At 43.8% G+C, this 23,285-nt stretch overlaps 1 protein-coding gene across 1 annotated transcript; it reads left to right on the top strand.

Moving 5' to 3' along the window:
* The first annotated feature begins 412 nt into the window (after positions 1 to 412).
* LOC133918877 (eukaryotic translation initiation factor 4B3-like) lies at positions 413 to 4,254 on the top strand. Its single transcript, XM_062362976.1, has 2 exons — positions 413 to 1,825; positions 3,929 to 4,254. Exons 1-2 carry the CDS (start codon positions 594 to 596, stop codon positions 3,963 to 3,965), a joined length of 1,269 nt encoding a protein of 422 aa, XP_062218960.1. The 5' UTR covers positions 413 to 593; the 3' UTR covers positions 3,966 to 4,254.
* The last annotated feature ends 19,031 nt before the right edge of the window (positions 4,255 to 23,285 follow it).

The raw sequence follows: 23,285 nt of genomic DNA, 5'->3' as shown, positions 1-23,285 counted from the left end.
ACGTACTTGTCTAATCCAGGACAACTGAGATCTTTAGGCAACAAAAAGCAAAAAGGAACATAACCTCCGAGACTATGAAGAAAATAAAACATAACGGATTAGCGCAATGATACGCACCAATGTTTGGTATCCCTCTCTCACTTTCTTGTCGGATTCTGATCCCAAAGTTGACAGAAGAACTGGTTTTTCAAATAAAAAGCAACTGATTATTGTGGGTTTTTTTACTAGAACTGGTTTTTCAAATAAAAAGCAACTGATTATTGTGGGTTTTTTTACTAGGGAAAACATATTCATAGTTGTACACAGTTTCGGTTACCCCGAGTGGCTAAGTTAGACGGAAATTTATAAATCCAAGAAACGTAAATCCGAACCGGAATCCAACTGCGGCAGGCGACCCCGACTCCTCAAAGATTTTTTTTTTCGTTTCCTTCCCGGATTCGACAGCCCACGGGCCCCCAATCGTACGAAACCCTAGTCTCCGCCGCCCCCGGCTTCTCGCCCTAGAATCCCCCCAGCGCAGACACACGCCACCAACCAACAGAGAGCACGCACCGCCACCGCCGCCACCACCACCACCACCACCACCGCACGTCATGGCCGTAGCATCTGCGTGGGCCAAGCCCGGCTCATGGGCCCTTGCCGCCGAGGAGCAGGACGACCTCCCCCCGCCGCCGCCGCCCGCTCCCGCCGCCGACTTCCCCGACCTCGCCACCGCCGCCACCACCAAGGTCCCCAAGAAGAAGAAGCCCCAGCCCGTCTCCCTCGCCGACTTCGCCGCCGGTAAGTTCGTCGCCCCCGCCTCCCGCAGGGACCCCGCCCCCATCGAGCTCCCCACCGGCCCCCGCGAGCGCACTGAGGAGGAGCTCGCCAACGCGCGCGGATTCGGGGCCGCGCGATGGGGCGGCGCAGGCGGTCCTCGCGGCTCCGACGAGCCGCGCCGCGGTGGATCTGGCTCCGAGGACTTCGGCACGTCGCGCGCCGACGAGGCAGACGACTGGGCCGCCGGCAAGAAGCCTATTGAGAGGAGGGAAAGGATGGGAGGGTTTGGCGGGGACTCCTCGGCGTCTCGTGCCGATGACGTCGACGACTGGGTGTCCACAAAGAGGGCGACTCCCGCCCCGTTCCCAGAGCGCAGGGAGCGCGTCGGCGGGGGGTTCGGAGGCGACTCGCACTCACGCGCTGATGACTCCGCGAGCTGGATGTCAAGCAAGAGCTATTCTGCGCCCCCGCCCCCGCCTGCTGATGGCCGCAGGGGTGGGCCAGTTTGGGGTTTCAACAGGGATGACGGTCCGGACGCTGATTCTTGGGGAAGAAGGAGGGAGGAGGTGAGCAATGGTGGGGGAAGCAGTGCTGGCCGGCCTCGTCTGAATTTGCAGAAGCGGACAGTGCCAATTGCCAATGGCACTGATGGAGACAGGAAGGAGAAAGAGGAGAAGGGAGAGGAGCGACCAAAAAGCAGGTCTTCCAACCCGTTCGGAGCTGCCCGCCCACGTGAGGAGGTCCTTGCTGCAAAGGGGGAGGATTGGAGGAAGGAGGAGCCTAAAATGGAGAAGTTAGAGATTCAACCGAAAACTAGGTCGTCGAACCCATTTGGAGCAGCTCGCCCGCGAGAGGAGGTGCTTGCTGAAAAGGGTGAGGACTGGAGGAAGGTTGATGAGAAACTTGAGGCGATGAAGGTGCGAGAAGCGCCGCCCGAGAGGTCCTTTGGGAGGAGGGGTTCCCCGGTCGCAGGAGAGGAGAATGGGAATGCTGTACCAGAGAGCCGAACTGAGAGAGCTTGGAAGAAGCCCGATGAAGTTGGTGCTGCAAAAGAAACTGAAGAAGGGTCTGATAACTGATCTCATCTCTCTTAACTTTGATTCGATCCAATTGTGTGATATTTCTTGCATGTCTGCCCATGTTTGTTCATGTCGTATATTTTGTGTTGAGATTTGTGTTACATAAAATTTGCTCCTTGTTACTCAGTTGATTTGTTTCATTAGGTGGTTTTTGGTGATCTTATCTTGCATTGTTTTGATCTGAGCTGTCCTTGTGATTGTATTGGGGGAAGAATACAAATTCAGCATGTTCTGTTGTGCGATATGCTTTTTTTTAATTGATGTATAGGTTATCATCATTTAGTTACATATGGCCTTTAAGTGAAGTACCAATTAACATGCCTGAAGTTATCTTAACTATGTTTTAGTTTATTTGCTGAAGAAGACTAGTATTAATCTTATGAATATCGATATGATCAAAGTTGAGAACATGGTTGAGATAATGCTTCAATCATCATTTTTTAATTCTAGTTGCATGGTTGTTTGCTTTATTCTAAGATTAAATGTTTACATGGTGCTAATATTAATGTAGATTCCAAAGCTGAAAAGGAAAATGAAAAAAGGGTTCTGCCTTGCCTCGTTTCCGTGGCTTCTAGGGTAGGAATGCTTCTGGGGTAGCATTAACTGAACAAGTATCTCTATCTGAATTCTCTCCCCTGTTAGCATACAGTTTTATGGTTTTAATGGTTGAACTTGGAAGTGTTATGCTAAAGTTTTCAATACTTCAAAGTAGGCAATTGTGGTTAATGCATGGCCTTAAATTAGGTGTCGTACCATACCTCGTTAGTGTTGTTTGGAATCAAACATCAGATATAAGAACCCCTGATACTTACCACATTTCCGATTTTTTTTATGTGAACTGCATTCATGCTGTTTGATGAACGAGCTTGTAGATGGGAATTGCAAATGTAGATGTAGAATAGGAATGCAGTTGTGGTATCCTAGCAATCAGGGGAAACTATGGAACTGTAACTTTTTGTGACTCTGGTTTTCATCTTTTAATCATTATATGCAATGTTCCTGATACCACTGTACAGGAAACCAAATTACCATAGCTTACCATCTTGTCACTATTTCATATTAAATTTGTAGTTGTTTACTGTACTTCACAAGTGAGATTCAAATTGTAAATTAGGTTAGTGAATTTAGTGATTAACAGTATGTAATATTTGTTATTATTTAATAGTTTGTACCTTGTGCATCATCATATCATCTTTGTCTACGATTATCCACACCTAAAACAAAAGAAGGCAAAGTTACTACAGTGTTGTCTTCTCTTGCTAGTTCTCTTTTTAAAATTAGGTATATTATACTGCTTGTTGGAAGAAAGATAATTGCGTCCATGACGTGTGGAGTATAGGTTTGCATTTTGTCACATTGGTTCAAGCAACAACCCAATAGCATATGTTATTTTATATTTTAAGTTGTGCTGGGGGAAGTGTCTTGTCTTGTTTGGGACCTGAGTGAATAAGAACTCATGGTTTATCAATTTTTTCTATGTTGAATTTTATTGTTTCCTTGTGATGCAACAAATTGTTCTTCAACAGCAGAACCATTTCTTTGTTGGAAGGACAAGGTTCATAATGAGTCCTTAGTTGAACCATATTCTCTTCCTCTTTTGAAAAGAATCATTATGCATTATCTTTTTTTTGATAGGATACAACGAGGACGCACACAACTCACACACGTCACACTCACGCCCTATTCACGCACACGCATGCACGTTCTAACCACACACTAACTATAGATTGGAGGAGCCCAGACCCTCTGTATGCGAGCACGCACATCCTACTAAACATACGCATGTGTGCGTACCCAGGCTAGGCCTGGGCTAAACCTGGGCGCGAGTGCGAGAGCTGTGAGCCGAGCTCCTGACCTGGACGGTCACAGCCATCCGAGCTACACGCTCGTTTGCATCATCAGACAAGCTAAAGTTATGCATTTTCCCCTTTGTCACATCACTAGAGGATTACGTTTTTGCTCCCCTCTGCATTTTTTTTTCTTTCTTTCTGCATTTTTCTTTCTTTCTTTCTGCATTGTTAATATTTTGTTGGAGCTACATATATCTTGGACAATCTCTAATGGACCAAAAATTCAAATTTCAACTGCAGATCTGAATCAACCGAAGAGAGTGTGGTGGCAAATTAATCCTGTGCCAGTCCACGGTGCGCAGGCATTTTTGCAATCTGATGGTCAAAAGAAGTCGTCTACTAAATATATTAGCTTGTTTTATTTTTGTTACTCGTGTGCGTCAGCAGTTGTAACGCTGAGTCAATTTTGGGTCTGTAATTCTTTGTTCTAGCAGCTGGTAATCCCCAAAAAATGTTGTCTTGAATTTTGATGGGATATCGTGCCTCAAGTCTTACTGGAGTAGTATTATTTATTGTGTATTGTTATGCTATGTTGACCTGGTGATAATGTCTGGAAGATGTTTCTATGTTTCGGTGAAGCATGTAGTTTTTAGCTTAGCGGATTAGTTTTGGTGAATCTTTTAGGATTTAGTGCCTGTTTGGTTTGTTACACAAGTCAACCTTACCAAAATTTGGTAATGCCAAAACCATACCAATCTGAGGGTAATGCTAAAATACAGGGAGAAAATGGTGTTTTGATTACAGATATGCTAAAGTTTTTCCTAATCGCTATGGCATGTGGGATTTATTTGTAATGTTATTTTTCACTAAAATATAGTTGAGTGGGATTTTGTTTTGTAAATTTAATTGCAAGTATTCCAATATTACCAAAAATAAAATCACTTGTAGCCTCCCTAATCCTGAAACCCAACATTCAATATGGCCAACGAGGTGCTGCCACCTCAGCAGCAGGCCTGTGCCAAAATTTGGCCAGCAAATGCTCCGCCCACATTCTGCCCGCACAAATGAACTACTGGTCACCAGGGCTGTCAATAAATAACTCAGAGGGTCGCGTCGATTTGAGCTCGACTCGTCTACAAATTAAGCCTAACTCGAGCTTGAAGGTATGCTCGTCAAGCCCATGAGCCGAGCTCGAATAGCTCGTTAAGGCTCGGCTGCGTACAAGACAACAGGACCGAGGCAAAAAATTTCCCACTCGTGCTCTCTCACTTCGCTCCGGCTTAAATTTTTAATGCTCACCAGTCACCACCGTCTTGTCCCACTCCCACGTGAAACACTTTTCCCCAAAAATTCCAACTCACGACCTTAGCAAAGAGAGAGAAACACTCTCGATCTTATCCTCCCCATTTTCTTCTTCCCATCTTGCAAGTCGCAGGCCACCATGTTTCATCTCCGGCTGGTTCTCCTCAGCGTCTCTCCCCCTGCCACCTGCAGGTCGCAGCCTAATCACCCCAATCGACTTTTCTTCCACAAGTACCAAGCACGGCAGCAGCATGAATGCTTCCATCCCTCAGCTGGTCGTCCTGATTTCTGAAGACAGTCTTCACCAACGCACGCTCAGTGACGCTGCCGTCCTCCTCCGGCAAGAGTCAACGCTTTCTCCTCTTCCGCGAAACACCGACGGCCATCCCCACTGCTTGGCTACAAACGAGCTTGTCCAAGTCGATGTCAAGCTCACTCGAGCTTCCATGCAGGCTCGGACATATATCAGGCTCGACTCGAGCTCCCCTTTAGATTCAGTTGAGCTTGAGGCGCTCGACCTCGGCTCATTGACAGCCCTACTTTCCTGGCAAGCCAATCTTTATCATCCGTCCATACACGTGGAATTTCATTGCTAATACAAAAAACTGGAAAGGATCGTGTGGGCATCCATGCAATTGTGATTGTGATGCTCGTATACAGTCGACTGCAGGCAACGAGAAACGGGTACACTGGGTTGTGCTGTTTGCTTCTTTTCCTCCATTTTCTTTCTTCTTTCCTCGCAAGACAGCTTATCTATTTACACTTGAGAGTGTTCGATGTTTACACATCCACATGACACGGTGGTACAAGTCTCTTAGCGTGTGATAGGAGCCGCATACGAACAAACTAGTAGTGTGTACATGTGGTTAGAACAAAAATGCTGCCAGGCTCATTCGATCTGGCATCGGATAAACTCTGCCTGGCTTGTTTCATGAGCTGCATGACACAGTTGAAGCAGCGATCTCAAAGTAAAGTAAGGATCTAGATTATGTTCAGAAATATTTCTACGATGAATCAAAATCAAAATCACATCTGAAAATCGTTTGACTAACTAGCTAAATTCAGTTTTTTTAAAAAGATTTTCCCCTTATCCTGATTTGCTTTTTTTGCAATAACAAAATTGGAAATGAGTGCTAATAAAATATATGGTCCAAGACAAAATTACAAAATACATATTAATACGTGGTTCAAAAATATGATTGCTATCATAATAGCAATCTTGATAATGCTTTGTTGTTTGGTTGTGTCCCTGATGCGTGAAAATACAAATGATCTCCCTTTCGCAACAGGTAAGATCATGCAAAATTATGCCACTCAGGATGCATATTCTTGGAAAATCAAAGCAGCATCTGTATCCTTGGGTTTAGTTGCAACGCTGAAGAATTAGCACTGGCACTTTGTGATCACAAGAAAGGAATCCTTTCGCAACTCCTATGCATGATCAAGAAGGAGCAACCATCTCATCTCATCCCCTTGCTCTGCATTCCTCACCATCATCCCCATCCCCCTCTTGCCTAGTTGCCATCGTGAGGTGAACCTGGCACCTATCACACACACCAGTTACAGGATGCAGCACAGGCTACATCCACCAAAACCGGGAGGATGAAGGCGCGGTACGGACCAAGCTGCCATCCCCCGCCAGGGCAAGCTTAGTCGTGTGGCCAATGACGCGCATCTCCAGGTCCAGTCATAGCTGCGGGAGTAGATGAGTGGCAATCAGAGGGAGGGAGAGCGAGGAGAGGGGAGAGGTCAGTCACCTTAGGTTCACCTCCTGATCTGAGAGACGAGATGCAGAGGCGCCATCGGGAGAGGGGCACAGGGCCGCTGGGGGGGGGGTGCTCAGGCTCGGGCTTGGGGGCGTAGGCTCGGCGGCGGGAAGTAGACACGGCGAGGAGACGAGAATAAGGAGACGCGATGAGGAGATGCACGAGCGGATTGGGCAAATCGGATATTTTCATCAAGGGCAAGCGCGGGTAATTACGGTACAACTTGAGGGAAGTGTGGAACAAGTTAGCTGTTTCTCTGGAGAAACGCCTCACGGCCGATTTGGTCGGCACGTTTGACACTGAGAATCATTTCGACCTATTTCCAGTGCGAATAGGGGATTTTTTTATTTTTATATTTTTTATATCTAATATTTAAATAAATAGACTTCTGATGACAAGATTTATAGAAATAGGTGTCTACCGCTCCTTCAGGGCTGGCCCTTTCAGAAGACGATAAAAATATCACGGTGGCAGCACCACCCCTTACCGCCTTCTCAGATGTCGGGTAGGGCCCTCCCCCGCGCTCGCTCTCCTTACTGCCCTATCAAAAGGTGGGAAGTGCGACGAAGCTCTACTGTTTTTGATATGCGGATTTTGGATCTCAGTTTTTGGTAATTTTTTCATACTTATATTTTTATTAGTAATTAAAGTAACACTAGATCTAGGGTTTAGCGGCATAACAGTAGTTATATTATATGTGACCTAGGGTTTAGAAAGGGAGGATATGTTGTCTTTTGTAGTATATTATAAAGATCAAATTTGGCATGGTAGGATAGCCATCAGATACATAGTAGTATTTAGAATATGATAGTTTCGATTATCTAGATTTTACAGAATAATGATGTAAGTAATAATTATAGCTAATTAGAAACTTTATTAAATAGACGGATGGTTAATTAGTTTAAATTGGTTGCTTTGCTTAGGAGCAATATTAAATAAACGTATTGTTAGGTGATCATCGGTGTCGGTAATTTTGTCTGCAATTGGGGTAGACCGGAATAACCAAGTCCTTCCACTGGGGTTTGCCTTCGTGGAGAGTGAGAACGGGGACAGCTGGTATTGGTTCCCTTAACGGGTGAAGCATGCTATTGTTCTGGACCGGTTTGATGTATATTTGATTCATGTAGACATGCAGGGCTGTTGCAGGCTTTGCTGGATGTGCAATACGGCAGTGTTCGATGGTGTGTAAGAGCAAAGTGGCCCGACTTGAAGAGCAGGTGGTGTATAAGGCATATGGGTGCAAACTTTTACAGACAATTCAAAAACAAAGACTTGATGAATCTTTTCAAGAAATTGTGTAGCCAAAACCAACGGAGAAAGTTTAACGCCCTATGGACAAGACTAGACGAACTAACCACGAAGTAGATAGCTAAGCTAGGAGACACAAGGGATGACCTGATTGCTCTTGGACCCATCCCAACAGATACTCCCCAGATAATAAGGAGCTTGGGGTCAGTTGTTAGGAACTTTTCACAGTGGATACAAAATGAGCCAAGAGAGAAATGGGTATTGATGTACGACATTGGAGGGGTAAGGTATGGGATAATGACAACTAATCTTGCTGAGATCTACAAATGGGTCATGAGGGGTATGAGGTCCCTCCCACTTGTTGGAATTGTTGAAGATATTATGCATGGGACTTGCAGATATTTCATTGACCGCTACGCAGCTACTTCAAAGTCAATAGAAGATAACCATATGCAATATGGATCGATGCTATGTGAATACATGGAGAAGGCCATAAAGAAGGCACATATTAATATGAACAAGGGTTCCCGATCTTTCGAAAGGTTCTGGTAACTCTCGATTTGGTGGAAACGAGACACAAGTCGATCCGGCTTCCGAACAACACGATCCGAAACCCCGCAATCGCAGCACCACGTCTCCTCTGGTTATCAACCGGCGTTGCACGGTTGACCTCGCCAAGAAGGCTAAAATCCTTGCCTGCGAATCGAAGAACACAAGCAAGAACAAGGAAGAATGCAACCAAATTGCAGATGAATGATTAATCTCACGAGTTGGGGTCTCACAAACCGACGAAACGGCGAAACTGTTCTTGACAAAATAATCTAAGCAAAACCCGACCCTAATTAGGGCGGCGGCTACTGTATATAAAGGATTAGGGTCGGCCAAGGACCCCTGGACGCGTCCCTAATGGACTCCAACACGATACATGGCCCAACGGACCAAAAACGGTGACGCAGCACCGGGACAGATTCTGGACGCTGACTTGTTTTGACGTTTTCCGTTTACTCAGAAGGAATTTAGACCTCAAACCAACGCCATTGGTTTCCTTATGAAATTATCTTTCCAACCATATGTGAATCGTCGAAAACGGAGTCCGGATGCGTCCTGGGCGTCCATTTTACTGCTCACTGGTCCTGGAGGTCGAGGCTGATTCGGACTCGAGTTGGACTGGACCTCCTGCTGTTGTTGGACGTCCTAGCTGCTCCTCCACGCCTCCAAGCCTTCCTCTATGTGTCTCCTTGTCCTCTCCATGATTCCTAAGCAACACATAATCATTAGGTAGTAATCTATTCTCAAAATTATATAAAGAGTTGCTTAGGAACGAGCTCACCTCTAAATTTAATTGTCGTGCGCGAGCCCTTGTGATTGGACCTTAAAAGTTCAATGGAGGATCATTGTATGTATCCGAGGGAGTGATGTCCTCATCATCCTCCCCCTCTTGAATTGGAGTCGTCCTCGACTCAAGCTCATCATCGGCTCTCAAGTAAGGTTTCAAATCTGCAATGTTAAAAGAAGGACTAACCCCGAACTCTGGTGGCAACTCAAGTTTATATGCATTATCATTTATTTTCTCAATTATCTTATAAGGACCAGCAGCTCTTGGCATTAATTTAGACTTACGCAGCTCTGGAAACCTATCTTTTCTTAAATGTAACCACACTAAATCACCCGGTTCAAGTTTGACTTCTTTCCTACCTTCACTACCAGCAATTCTATACTTTTCATTCATCTTTTCGATATTTATTTTAGTTGTTTCATGCAACTTATGAATAAAATCAGCACGTGCACTAGCATCACTATGTGTTCTTTCAGTGGTAGGTAAAGGCAAAAGATCAATAGGAGCGCGAGGGGTAAAACCATACACTACCTGAAAAGGACTTACCTTGGTGGTAGAATGTGTTGCCCGATTATAAGCAAACTCCACGTGGGGCAAACATTCTTCCCACATCTTCAAATTTTTCTTCAAAATAGCTCTCAACATGGTACCCAAAGTGCGGTTCACTACCTCCGTTTGGCCATCAGTTTGTGGGTGGCAAGTAGTAGAAAACAATAGTTTTGTACCCAACTTATTCCATAGAGTGCGCCAAAAGTGACTCAAAAATTTAGCGTCGCGATCTGAAACAATAGTAGAAGGCATACCATGCAAGCGAACGATTTCTTTGAAAAAGAGGTCAGCAATATAAACGGCATTATCACTTTTATGACAAGGTATAAAATGTGCCATCTTAGAAAAACGATCCACAACAACAAAAATGCTATCCCTCCCCCTCTTAGTCCTAGGCAATCCCAAAACAAAGTCCATCGAAATATCTGCCCAAGGAATAGAAGGAACAGGAAGAGGCATATACAAACCATGTGGATTCAAGCGAGACTTAGCCTTTTGACATGTGGTACAGCGTGCCACAAACCGCTCAACATCTCTCCTCATCTTTGGCCAAAAGAAATGTGTGGCCAACATATCCTCCGTCTTCTTAGCACCAAAATGTCCCATCAATCCTCCTCCATGTGCTTCCTGCAACAACAAAAGACGAACGGAACCAACTGGAATGCATAAACGGTTAGCTCTAAACACAAATCCATCATTGATCACAAACTTGTTCCACGTACGTCCCTCTTTACAGTTCAGCAATACATCTTTAAAATCAGGATCAAGCACATATTGTTCTTTTATTGAGTCAAGTCCAAAAATTCTATAATCAAGTTGGGACAACAAAGCATATCGTCTAGACAAAGCATCAGCAATTATATTATCCTTCCCTTTCTTGTGTTTGATAACATAAGGAAAAGATTCAATAAATTCAACCCACTTAGCATGTCTACGATTCAGATTATGTTGAGAACGAAGATACTTAAGCGATTCATGATCTGAATGTATAACAAATTCTTTAGGCCACAAATAATGACGTCACGTCTCTAAAGAACGTACAAGTGCATACAATTCCTTATCATACGTAGAGTAATTAAGAACAGGGCCATGCAATTTTTCGCTAAAGTATGCAACGGGCTTACCTTCTTGCATCAAAACACCTCCAATGCCAACTCCACTAGCATCACATTCTAGCTCAAAGGTCTTACCAAAATTTGGAAGTTGCAGCAATGGCGCGTGCGTAAGCTTGTCCTTCAAAGTGTCAAAGGACTCCTCTTGTGCCTTACCCCAATGGAACACCACACCTTTCTTTGTCAACTCGTGTAAGGGGGCAGCAATGGCGCTGAAATCATTCACGAAACGACGATAAAAACCTGCAAGTCCAAGAAAACTTCTCACCTGTTTGATGGTTTGGGGCACCGGCCAACTCTTTATGGCTTCAATTTTCATCTCATCCACCTCAATTCCCTGTGGAGTAATAACATAGCCAAGAAAAGAGACTCGATCCGTGCAAAAGATGCACTTCTCAAGGTTACCAAATAAACGTGCATCACGTAAAGCATTAAAAACAGCACGTAAGTGATCCATATGTTCATCCAAAGACTTGCTATAAATCAATATATCATCAAAGTAAACCACCACAAATCGTCCAATAAAAGCTCTTAAAACCTCATTCATCAAATGCATGAAAGTGCTAGGTGCATTAATTAAACCAAAAGGCATTACTAACCACTCATATAATCCGAATTTAGTTTTGAAAGCTGTTTTCCATTCATCTCCAAGTTTCATTCTAATTTGGTGGTAACCACTACGCAAGTCGATCTTTGTAAAAATTACAGAGCCACACAACTCATCAAGCATATCATCAAGTCTAGGAATAGGATGGCGATATCGAATAGTAATGTTATTGATGGCTCTACAATCAACACACATACGCCAAGTACCATCTTTCTTAGGAACCAAAATCACAGGAACAGCACAAGGACTAAGGCTCTCACGTACATACCCGCGATCCAAAAGCTCTTGGACTTGCCGCTGAATTTCCTTAGTCTCCTCAGGATTGGCTCGATACGCAGCACGATTTGGCAATGTTGCTCCCGGGATCAAATCGATTTGATGCTCTATCCCTCTCATAGGTGGCAGTCCCGGGGGTATCTCAGCTGGGAAAACATCCTTATACTCCTGCAAAAGGTTAGTGGCAGCAGGAGGTATCGAACTAATAACATCATCAAGCGAATACAAAACTCGTTTGCAAACCAAGGTGTAGCAAATATCATTATTAGAAATTTCAGCAAGGTCACTTTTTAGTGCAAGCATAACACCACCCTTCAATTTTATGCCCTCTACCTTAGAACTAGGTGCAGACTTATCCTTTTTAGGTGGGTAAAGAGAATTAGCAACTTGCTGATTTTCAGATTTAGTATCACGCAAATTAGCAGCTCGTTCTTTATCAGCTTGTACAATTTCAGCAGGGGTCATATAAACCAAAGTAATTTTCTTTCCTTTATGCATAAAAGTATATGTATTACTTCTACCATGGTGTATAGCATCATTATCAAATTCCCAAGGTCGACCCAATAAAAGTGAGCAAGCTTCCATAGGTACCACATCACAGTCAACATAATCAGCATAGGAACCAATGGAAAAAGAAACTCTGCAAGTTTGTGTTACCTTAGCTTTTCCAGCATCATTAAACCACTGAAGGTTATATGGATGGGGGTGTTGGCGTGTGGTCAAGCCAAGCTTCTTGACCAAATCTGAACTCACCAAATTATTACAACTACCTCCATCGATGATGACACGTGCTCGCCGATTTTGGATGACGAAGAAAATCTGGAACAAGTTATGGCGTTGCAGCTTCTCTGGTTGTTGTACCTTTGTGTTGAGCGCCCGCTGCACAATGATGCTCCTATAGGTCGCTGTGTCATCACTGCCCAAGATTTCGTTGCTCTCCTCAACAACTGGTTCTTCTTCTTCTTCTTCCTCAATGTCAGAGGCGCTGATGTACCCATCTTCCGTTGCAATGTATGCCCGCTGACTTGGGCAATCCTTCTGCACATGACCGAATCCATGGCAGCGACGGCACTGAATGCCAGAGGTGCGTCCCATTGATGCAACAGAGGAAGCACTCTTGGAAGGTCCCTGCAAAACAGAATTTTTACCTGAGCCTGAAGGTCGTGTAGTGACCGGATTTGGTGCCGTAGCTGCTTGTTGCTTGCTCGTTAGTGAGGGAGCCCTATAAGTGGATGGTTTGGACAGCCCAAAGGATGGTCCTGTGCGCGGCGTGTATGTGGTGCTGGCCTTGTACTTGCCCTGCTGCTCACGCCCCTGCAACTCCTTCTCTGCAAGCATAGCAAACTGAAACAACTGGTTGACATTGTTAAATTCTTTATAATCAATAATATCCTGGATTTCACGTCTCAAACCCGAATAAAATTGACAAATAGAATCTTCGTTTCCCTCTACTATGCCACAATGCATCAAGCCCTTTTGAAGCTCACCATAATAATCCTGCACAGATTTATCTCCCTGTTCTAAGCGCATCAATTTCTTACGCAGGTCTCTATGATAAGATGGGGGAACAAATCTATCACGCATAGCAACCTTAAGCTCTTCCCATGTACGAGGTGTGGCACCATCTGCAGCTAAACCAGTCCACCAAATAATAGCAAAATCTTTAAACTCACTAGTGGCTTGTCTAACTCTATGTTGTTCAGGTACTTGGTGGGCACTAAATTTTTGCTCTACTGTCATCTCCCAATCAAGATATCCCTCAGCATCATAATGTCCCGAAAAAGAAGGTATAGTAAATTTAACCTTAGCATAAGGATCTTCAGGAGCTCGATTATACATACCTCGATGGTGGTGGTGATGTGGAATGCCACCCATACCTGTGGTGTTAGTGCGAAGACGACGCCGTAATCTGTTTTGCAATGTCGCCGCTGGATCAATATTAACATCGTCATCATACAACTCATCACCGGTGTTGCTTCCATTCACATCTTCGTTGTGCACAGGACGGTTTTCCAACGCATTTACCCTGTCGGTGAGCTCAGATAACCGTTTGTCCACCCGCTCAACCGCGTTTGCGAGTTTCATCTCAATTATCGCTTCAGTGACAGCCTTGATGACTGTCTCCTTCATCTCCTTCTGAGCATTGTCTACAACAGCTTGTAGCTGCTCTTGGCTGACACACTCCTTGAAGTCCTTTGGCGTTTTATCTCCTTCAACTGACATTGTGGAAAAAAAAACACAACAACAAACAGTGAAGGTTATCCCTAATAATCGTACTACAAAGGTGGAGTGGTGCCTCTCAATCAAGATCAGCAAAGGTAGACACCTTACCAAGCTCTTACCAGGGTTCTTACCAGCAAAGCAAAGGATACCTGGAAGGCGTGCGAGCGATTGCAGGGATGCAAACCAGTGCTGTCCAGAAGAATCTGTGGAGCTTGGAAGGCACACAAAGAGAACAAATATGTATATGTGGAATGCTGAATTATAGTCCCAAGTACTTGTTCTCGTTGCTGGCCTAAAATGTTGCAAGTACCAAGTATGTGTGATAAACAAGGTGGAGAAACAAGTATGATGGATAGCAAGAGCAACAGAAACAAAGAACTAAACAGCACACGCTAACACAGCTCACTTTGCCCTTCTCTATGTGCTCCTCTAGATATTGTTCCTCTTTTGCCCCTCTCTTTTTTCTATTTTTTTGGGTTGTCGTTGTTTTTTTGGGAAAATTCGACTTTTTCTTTTTATTTTTTGATATTTTTTTTTCACTTAGGAGCACACAAGAGGGAACCACAGAAAATTTGAGCTTAAACAAGTGAAAGACGTGGCCTGTAGAATTTTCTGAAGTTTAGTCGGAAAATGAGAAAAATATTTGGAAATTGAAAACTCAAACTTCGGAGGCGAATTCGGGAATTCTGATTTCGCCGAACCCGACAAGGCGGGGACGAACGGATCCGAAACGCCGTTTCGATGCGAAAAACTCTGTGACTTTTCTGAAAACGGAGTTCGTACGCGAAAGTTATGCCCGATTTAAGAAACGACTCCGAATTAGAGGACAAAACGGGAAGAAAGTGGGGAAAATATGCGACGGAGGCTAGGGTTTGATGGAAACGGTGGGGAAAAACACACGAACTGGACTCTAACACGACCTAACCAGCAACAAGACCTTGACCAGGACACAAACTCAACACGACGAACTCTGAAACTGAAATATGCAAAAGCTAAAGGCGCGGAAGGGTTGTAGGACAGGAAAAAAAAACGATATGGCAGTGGACTATGGAACGAAGGCGAAAACACTCGAAACTAAGGGTAGATATGAACCTGACGGTATACCTGAAGCTCTGAATACCACTTAATATGAACAAGGGTTCCCGATCTTCCGAAAGGTTCTGGTAACTCTCGATTTGGTGGAAACGAGACACAAGTCGATCCGGCTTCCGAACAACACGATCCGAAACCCCGCAATCGCAGCACCACGTCTCCTCTGGTTATCAACCGGCGTTGCACGGTTGACCTCGCCAAGAAGGCTAAAATCCTTGCCTGCGAATCGAAGAACACAAGCAAGAACAAGGAAGAATGCAACCAAATTGCAGATGAATGATTAATCTCACGAGTTGGGGTCTCACAAACCGACGAAACGGCGAAACTGTTTTTGACAGAATAATCTAAGCAAAACCCGACCCTAATTAGGGCGGCGGCTACTGTATATAAAGGATTAGGGTCGGCCAAGGACCCCTGGACGCGTCCCTAATGGACTCCAACACGATACATGGCCCAACGGACCAAAAACGGTGACGCAGCACCGGGACAGATTCTAGACGCTGACTTGTTTTGATGTTTTCCGTTGACTCAGAAGGAATTTGGACCTCAAACCAACGCCATTGGTTTCCTTATGAAATTATCTTTCCAACCATATGTGAATCGTCGAAAACGGAGTCCGGATGCGTCCTGGGCGTCCGTTTTACTGCTCGCTGGTCCTGGAGGTCGAGGCTGATTCGGACTCGAGTTGGACTGGACCTCCTGCTGTTGTTGGACGTCCTAGCTGCTCCTCCACGCCTCCAAGCCTTCCTCTATGTGTCTCCTTGTCCTCTCCATGATTCCTAAGCAACACATAATCATTAGGTAGTAATCTATTCTCAAAATTATATAAAGAGTTGCTTAGGAACGAGCTCACCTCTAAATTTAATTGTCGTGCGCGAGCCCTTGTGATTGGACCTTGAAAGTTCAATGGAGGATCATTGTATGTATCCGAGGGAGTGATGTCCTCATCACATATGCACCACGCCAATCAGGTGGGAACTACAGAGCACGAGTTCAGTGTCTTGTGCCATGATAAGGATCGTAGGGGTGGCATACGTGAGCGTCATGTGCAAGAGTGCATGCTTATGATTGGAACATGCATCTGTACGTGCTAGAAGCCACAATTGTTACACAGACCGTGTACACGTCATAGCTGCATGTGGGGAGCACAATATGCTACCTAGACAGTATGTTTCTTGCTACTTTATGAAAGATCAGATACTGAACATATGGAATCATGAGCCTTATGGCTACGGTATTGTTAATACGTTTACAAGTAATTCAGGTTCCTCGCGAATCTATGTGCCAGACTTTGAGTGGATGAAGTACACACCGGGATGTTGAAAAACTCGGTGGATTTGAAATTATATGGATGAATCTGAGGTGGGTCCAAAGGTGAAGCGATGCAGCAAGTGCGATGAAACAGGTCACACATATAATACTGTCCGAAAAATGTACCGGTATGTAGATGGGGTCATGACGGCGGTCAAGTGTGAATGTATTTAGCGTATCTCAATATTATATTTGTAAGGTTTTTGCCTTACTTATGTACATTGCATTTGTACCTTACATTTGTATTTGCTTGTGTACCTATATGTTGTAATATGTTCATGTAATTTTATGTACGTCTATGCTATATGCTGTTCACGTAACTGTGTGTATATTTTCATGTAACAGTTTGTTTATATTTGGTTTCAATGTAGATATGATGCACCCACCGACCCTCGAGCTTCTTGACCCTGCAGTGGACAAGAAGCACCGCAGGTTTTTGTCCGCCGTTCACCAGATGGAGTTAGGAGTTTTTCGACCATGTGGCCCTGGGAAGCTACTTACAATCGACAATCATTTGAAGCATCGGTATGTCGCTAATTAGCTACGTATGTGCCAGTTTATTTATTTATTGCATGCTCTACATTCACTTTATATTCCAAATGGTTTAGGTTGGCAGCATATGGACTCCTACCGTTGTGTCGTTTGGTGGAGGCCCGAGCGACAGAGAACCCTCAGGTAGTGACATGGCAATTCTATTTTGATCGCTCGCTGATCGCTACACTGGTCGGCTGGTGGAGGCCTGAGACCCACACTCCACCTCCCGTGCGACGAGATGGCTCCGACGTTGCAGAACGTAGCCTACCTGCTAGGCTTACCTTGTGCTGGAGCCGCCGTTGGAGTCGTCGACATGGATGCAGACTGGATGAACGTCATGCACCAGCGATTCGCCCCTATTCAGCGGACGGACAACGCACCCGCCTACGTGCCCGAGTTCCTGTTGGAGCCGCGAGGGCCCACGAAGAAGTGGATCCTCCAGTTCCAGGTACCTCACAATTTACCTTCCCATTTACTTTATGATTTCAAAGAATTTTACTCAGCATCATTTGCATTACTTCAAGCCTGCATACATCCACCCGAATGCCGATCGGTACTCGGTCTCGAGGAACTTGGAGGCCTACCTGCTTTGGTTGTTCGGCTGGGTTATGTTCACCAGCGGCCAAGGCCACCTGGTGTCGAGGATCCTTGTTCCGTACGCGAGGTGGATCACAGATGCAAAGCCCGATGATGTCCCCTAGTTGAGCTAGGTCTCCGCTGTCTTGGCGGCGATGTATCAAGCCTTGTGGGACGTGTGCATGAAGAAGGAGCCACAACCCACATTTGCAGGGTGCTCACTATTGTTACAGTTGTGGTCGTACGAGCGGTTCGCAATTGGTAAGATTGGTAAGCTAGTTGTGGATCAGTCCATGTACCCTGAGGAATGGTACGGTGAACCCGAGGAGAATGGGCCCACCATGGGCTTGTTATGGTGTCGACATCGGGTATGTATGAAATATAGCTATGCTTCATTTTGCGACATGTTTTAATTATGGTTTCTTACTATTTTTCTCCACAGCCGCATTGGGTGCACGAGCATGCCCACAACGCGTACGAACTTTTAGGTCGCAGTTCGACTGTCTGCGTCCAGACAACATGGTCTGGATCCTCTACAACCACTTGTTGATACAAGCCCATGCGCATGTTGGTCTGTCTCCATTGTGTAGCTGTGATGAGGAATGCTGGCTTACGAAGAAGCCGCTCGTCTTTGACATCTATGTCGAGAAGTACTCACCCCACCGCGTGATGAGGCAAGTTCGGACGCTGCCACGCTCCCCCCCCCCCATCAACATTCACACGGTTTCGGGCCACATTCATAGGTAACTAAAATTATATATATAATCCATAGCATTCGTCTCATTTATAATCTATCTAACGTGGTTGACTTATAGGTATACATGAAAGGGCCAATCGGTGTGGGCCCATGCCCTTGAGGATGTCGTCGAGGAGCCTTGTTCTTTCACCGAGCTGAGCTTCAAGGATGTGAAGAACCGTCCAAACAGTATTCTAATTAATCATCAGGAGGATTATTATTCATAAATGTCACCTCAATGATTAACCAGAATACGATCCTAGTAGTCCCAGCACGTATTTTTTTGCCCAAGATCGGAACACATACCTTTCCAACATGTATATCACAACATAGCTTAAGAAAGAGCGAGTAGTTGAAGTTATATTACAAGTTCTTAAGCATGCCAATATTTGCAACAGTTTACACAAAGAGTAACTACGTAGCAGAAAAATAAAATCTTAACAACAACAAAAGGAGAGTGGAACCATATGCCCTTAGGCTCCACCCCAGAAACTACACCTCACCAGAGTAGGATGCACTACTCTTGCCCACCACCTGCATCGGCGGGCACAAAGTAGCCAAACACCGCATCACCCTCACCAGCAGAACCTGAAGCGCAGGCATGAGTACGAAGGTACTCACAAGACTTAAACCATATAGAGCACATATACGTAGCTCGACTCCAAGGATTATGCATTGAGCTGTTAGCAAGAGTAGGCTGCAAGGTTAAGTAAAACATATGCGGTAAGCAACCTAGATATATATGTATGAGCATCTATACTTAACTCAAAAACAACTACCGTTCTACCCTATAGATCACAACTTGAACATGTATGTATAGTAACCATAGTACCTCATCAACAAACCACCAACCAAAACTATCACACCATAACCTTATCCCACATTCGTAAACTCTACGACCGATACAAATTAAATAATAGCATGCTCATGGCCGAGAGCGTGACAATTCGAATTATTCTTACACCCTACAGGGGGGTATAACTTTACCCACACGACTCAAGGACCATTCGGCTTGTGCTACTCACGAAAGTACACAAAAGGGGGTACTCGAGTCAACCTTTCTCATACCCGGAACACCCACTTGCAAAGCCCCTATGGCACTGGGGTTACCGCGAGCGTGTCCCGGACACCTCCGGCTCCCCGCCACCTTGCTTTTCCCTTTCTTTTTCTCTTACGTGTCATAGAGCCACAAGGCAAGTGTCGGCACGACATATGATAATCGGCTTACCTTACCATTAGATCAGCATGTGGTGAGTACGGTAAGTGCTAGAGCTAACTGTACCGACGGGCGGCATTAAATGATGCAAGCGGTCTATAGCATCTAGGTTCCTCTCCCGAACTACCCAGAGGACTCCTCCTGGGCAGAAGATACCCCTAACACCGCCCATATCTCACCTCAATCTCACACCTCAACTATTCATCTCAACCTCACCTTTGTATCTGTAAACAGTGATTGGACCTTAAGCTCGTGAACAACGGCAACACTGTCGCTCGACTTCTACCGAGGACCTAAGCATTGCTAAGCATTTCGAATAAAACTTGAAGCTAGACACCAACTATTTCATCAAGGCTACAAGGATAAGGATTCATCAACAAGTCAAGGTAGAGATAATGCATCAACATAGGTTCTACCCATACTAGCCCGACACTGGACTCAACACATGCAAACATACATAAAGCATAATTTATCAATTTTAGACTCCATTTAATTTGAATAAAGGGTGCAGTATGCTTACATACTTACCTTGCTGCTCCGAGGTTTGCCTGATACTTCCTGAATAGAACTCGCAGAAGTTGTGTGCCTCGGTGTCACCCTCGATCACACTCGTGTCACGCTCCGGTTCTTTGATCACTACTGAAGAACACATGCAACCCTCGATCACACTCGTGTCACGCTCCGGTTCTTTGATCACTACTGAAAAACACATGCAATGATGAGCACGAATGACATGCAATGACGGACACTCCACAGTGCATGACAAGGTGGAGATGCAATGCATCATGACATGAGTTTTAAAGCCTCAAAATTTTCTTAATTTGGATTAATGTTAAGCATCTACTCATCATCTTGGATTAATTAAGCTTAACACAAGGCTTAACCCTAAATAGGAATTTAATCATGTCTAACATGAGGGTGATTATTTTTAATGAGTAGGGAAACAATTAACACGATTTATACCAATATCCAATTATGGATTAATAAAGCTCAAACCTATTTTATTAACCCATGCAATTTGAATACACATTTCATAGCTCCCAATATTTTTAACATGTAGATAATGATCATATAAACCTAACAAAATTGGTTTCATGATTTTTGGAGCTATATACAATTTTTTATGTATTTTAGAAGGTTTCAACCGATTTAATATTGAACAAATATTCTATTTTGCATTTTCTGGAATTTGCCTAATATTAAAATGCCCGCAAAACTTTTTGCACACCCAGCCGGCTAGCCACAGTCATTGACAGTAGGCCCGGTGGGTTTTGACTCGGGTCAAAATTGAGGGGGATTCAAGCATATGCAAAAACATAAACTTCATTACTCATAGTGTTGAGCCCTATTTTAGATGGATTACAAAGATTTATCTCTCAAAACTCTCACATATTACATAGGTTAAGCACTCATTCTTCTCTCTTCTAAAACACTAGCTTTAAGCTCTCAAATGGGTGGCATAAAGAGGCTCAAGTGGTTGGTTCAAACTCTCCTATAGTCCTACCTCTCTATTTTTAGACCTAGAAAATTTGATAACTAAGTTTCCCAGCTTTTCCCAAAATACCCCTATTTTATAGTACAATCCTACCTACTACTAAGGGCATTTTAGTCCATTTTCTTCTCCATTCATTGGACGGCCGTGGCGCATTCACTACTTAGCTTTGTCTTGATGCAAACTTCATGATGGTGCCACATACTTCTCTAGTCCTCCCACAGTTTTGAGGCCAAACCGTGAAACCGCATGCACGCTTCTCAAAGTGTGACTCGCCACCTTAGTTACACCTTAAGCAAGTGATTCGATGTCGACATGTGTAATCCGTCAAGTGATCTTGACCGTCGGCAAGTCTTTCCCGCTCTCGATCCTTTGGGTCACCTTATCACTTGCATCGGCATCTCCTTCACTTGACTTTGTCAACACGCCGTCTCCATCCATCTTCCATGCTCTGCTTGACCTCCATGTGTTCAGCTAGGATCACCCTTTATTCCACCTAGCCTCCTTGATCGTCCAGCATCAAGCACTCCGCTTGGCCTCGATCATCCCGCCGTCGACCGCCAAGTTGCATCCATTACCTACACACCATGAGACAAACAAACACATATCTCCAATTCCAATTCTAGTTAGTCCATAATCAATATGCTCAAATGAAATCCCAAATCAATGTAAATCACATCAACACTCATGCAAAACCAAAGATCAAACCAAATGAATACCAATATCAATCACTTATCACAAGTAAATCAAGGCACATTTCAACTTGGTTTCTCAATTTCTTCCTTTATGAGTGCATTGACAACCCTCAAAGCACATATATTTTGTTTTGAAGAAATTAAAACAAGATAAGCTCATACAAGTGACAAAAAAACTTGAAAAAGAACAAAATATGTCACTTAGCATAAAAAAAAGGTTGCAAAAGGCCTAAGAGAGGCAAAGACGAGCCAAAAATCTCAAAAGAGCAAGAAAAACACAAAAACCCAAAAAAATATGCTCCTCCTTGATGATTTTACATTTTCCATTTTTTCTCCTTTCATTTCTAGATAAATGAAATTTTCTTCCCCTTTGTTGAATATTTGTGCATAATATCTTTGGGTATATTTTCTCCCCATTTGGCAATGCAAACATCAAGGATACAAGACTATGCAAAAGATGTGTAAATAAAATACAAGCCTACAAAACTTCACATATATATCACAAAGCACTTGCGAGGACTAGAAATGTCAAAGTACTATAAGGAGTAAACAATATAACTCAAAGGCACACAAAATCTCAAAGTGAGTTACTGTCACAAGCACCGGGAGTGAAGCAAGTTTTGATCATGTTGTTCAATTATCCAAAAGATGTCACCACAAAAGCATCTATAGTTTCATGATCACAGTAAAGATTAGAGAAACTAATGCTATATCAAGTTCAAACTAGGCAACCAAGTTCAACCCGGCAGGGTGTGCAAACACCCACATATCAATCCAAACCTTAGTTTGACAACATGAAAATAACATTCTTAGCACATTAAAAAGCACAAGTTAACTTTCTCATTTCATCATTTAACTATTCTCAAGTGAGTTTTAAATAACCGTGGGTTCATTTCTTTGGCAAACCACACGAAGCCTTAAGCCACTGTATGGATTCAATTTTAGCTCAAAACTTGATTATTCATTTTATTAACTCAACATAAGATTCAAGATATGTAATTTTCACAAAGCCAAAACAAGTTGTGCCTTTACAGCACAAAAGAGCACATGCTCTCAAAAGGATTAATCATGGGCTAAATATGTACATAAACAAAGGTCAAAGACCCCCAATCCGTTGAATCGAACAAAGCGGCCTAGCACAAGCTTTTCACAAAACTAGCCCTAACTGAAGCACTGATCAAGCTAAAGCAAACACTCAAGGGTGACAAAAGATTATGTTCACATTTTAGTTCATTCTTAGAAAGGATAAGCTTGCTCAACAGGATTTATGTCATGTTTAAATAAGAGCCTAAGTTTGTACAAATTGTTATACATCCACTACACTTAGCACAAATTCAAAACTAATATAAGAAAGTGCAAAGAACATATAAGTAAAGCTTGCTAACATGATTATCATACAAAAATACTATACAATGCAAATGTAATAAAAGTAAGATAAAGTATGTACAAAGGCAACTCCCCCTCATATAATGTCATAGGGATGGCACACACCAAGCTCTCCCCTCAGAAAGGCAAACCTTGTTGCATCTAAAGGCTTGGTAAAGATGTCGGCTAGCTGGTGTTGGGTATCTATGTACCTCAACTCA

The sequence above is a fragment of the Phragmites australis genome, chromosome 5, assembly GCF_958298935.1.
Source record: "Phragmites australis chromosome 5, lpPhrAust1.1, whole genome shotgun sequence".
In the NCBI taxonomy this organism is placed as follows: Eukaryota; Viridiplantae; Streptophyta; class Magnoliopsida; order Poales; family Poaceae; genus Phragmites; species Phragmites australis.
The sequence above is the reverse complement of the archived record's forward strand: the minus strand, read 5'-3'. Positions and strand labels throughout refer to the sequence as shown.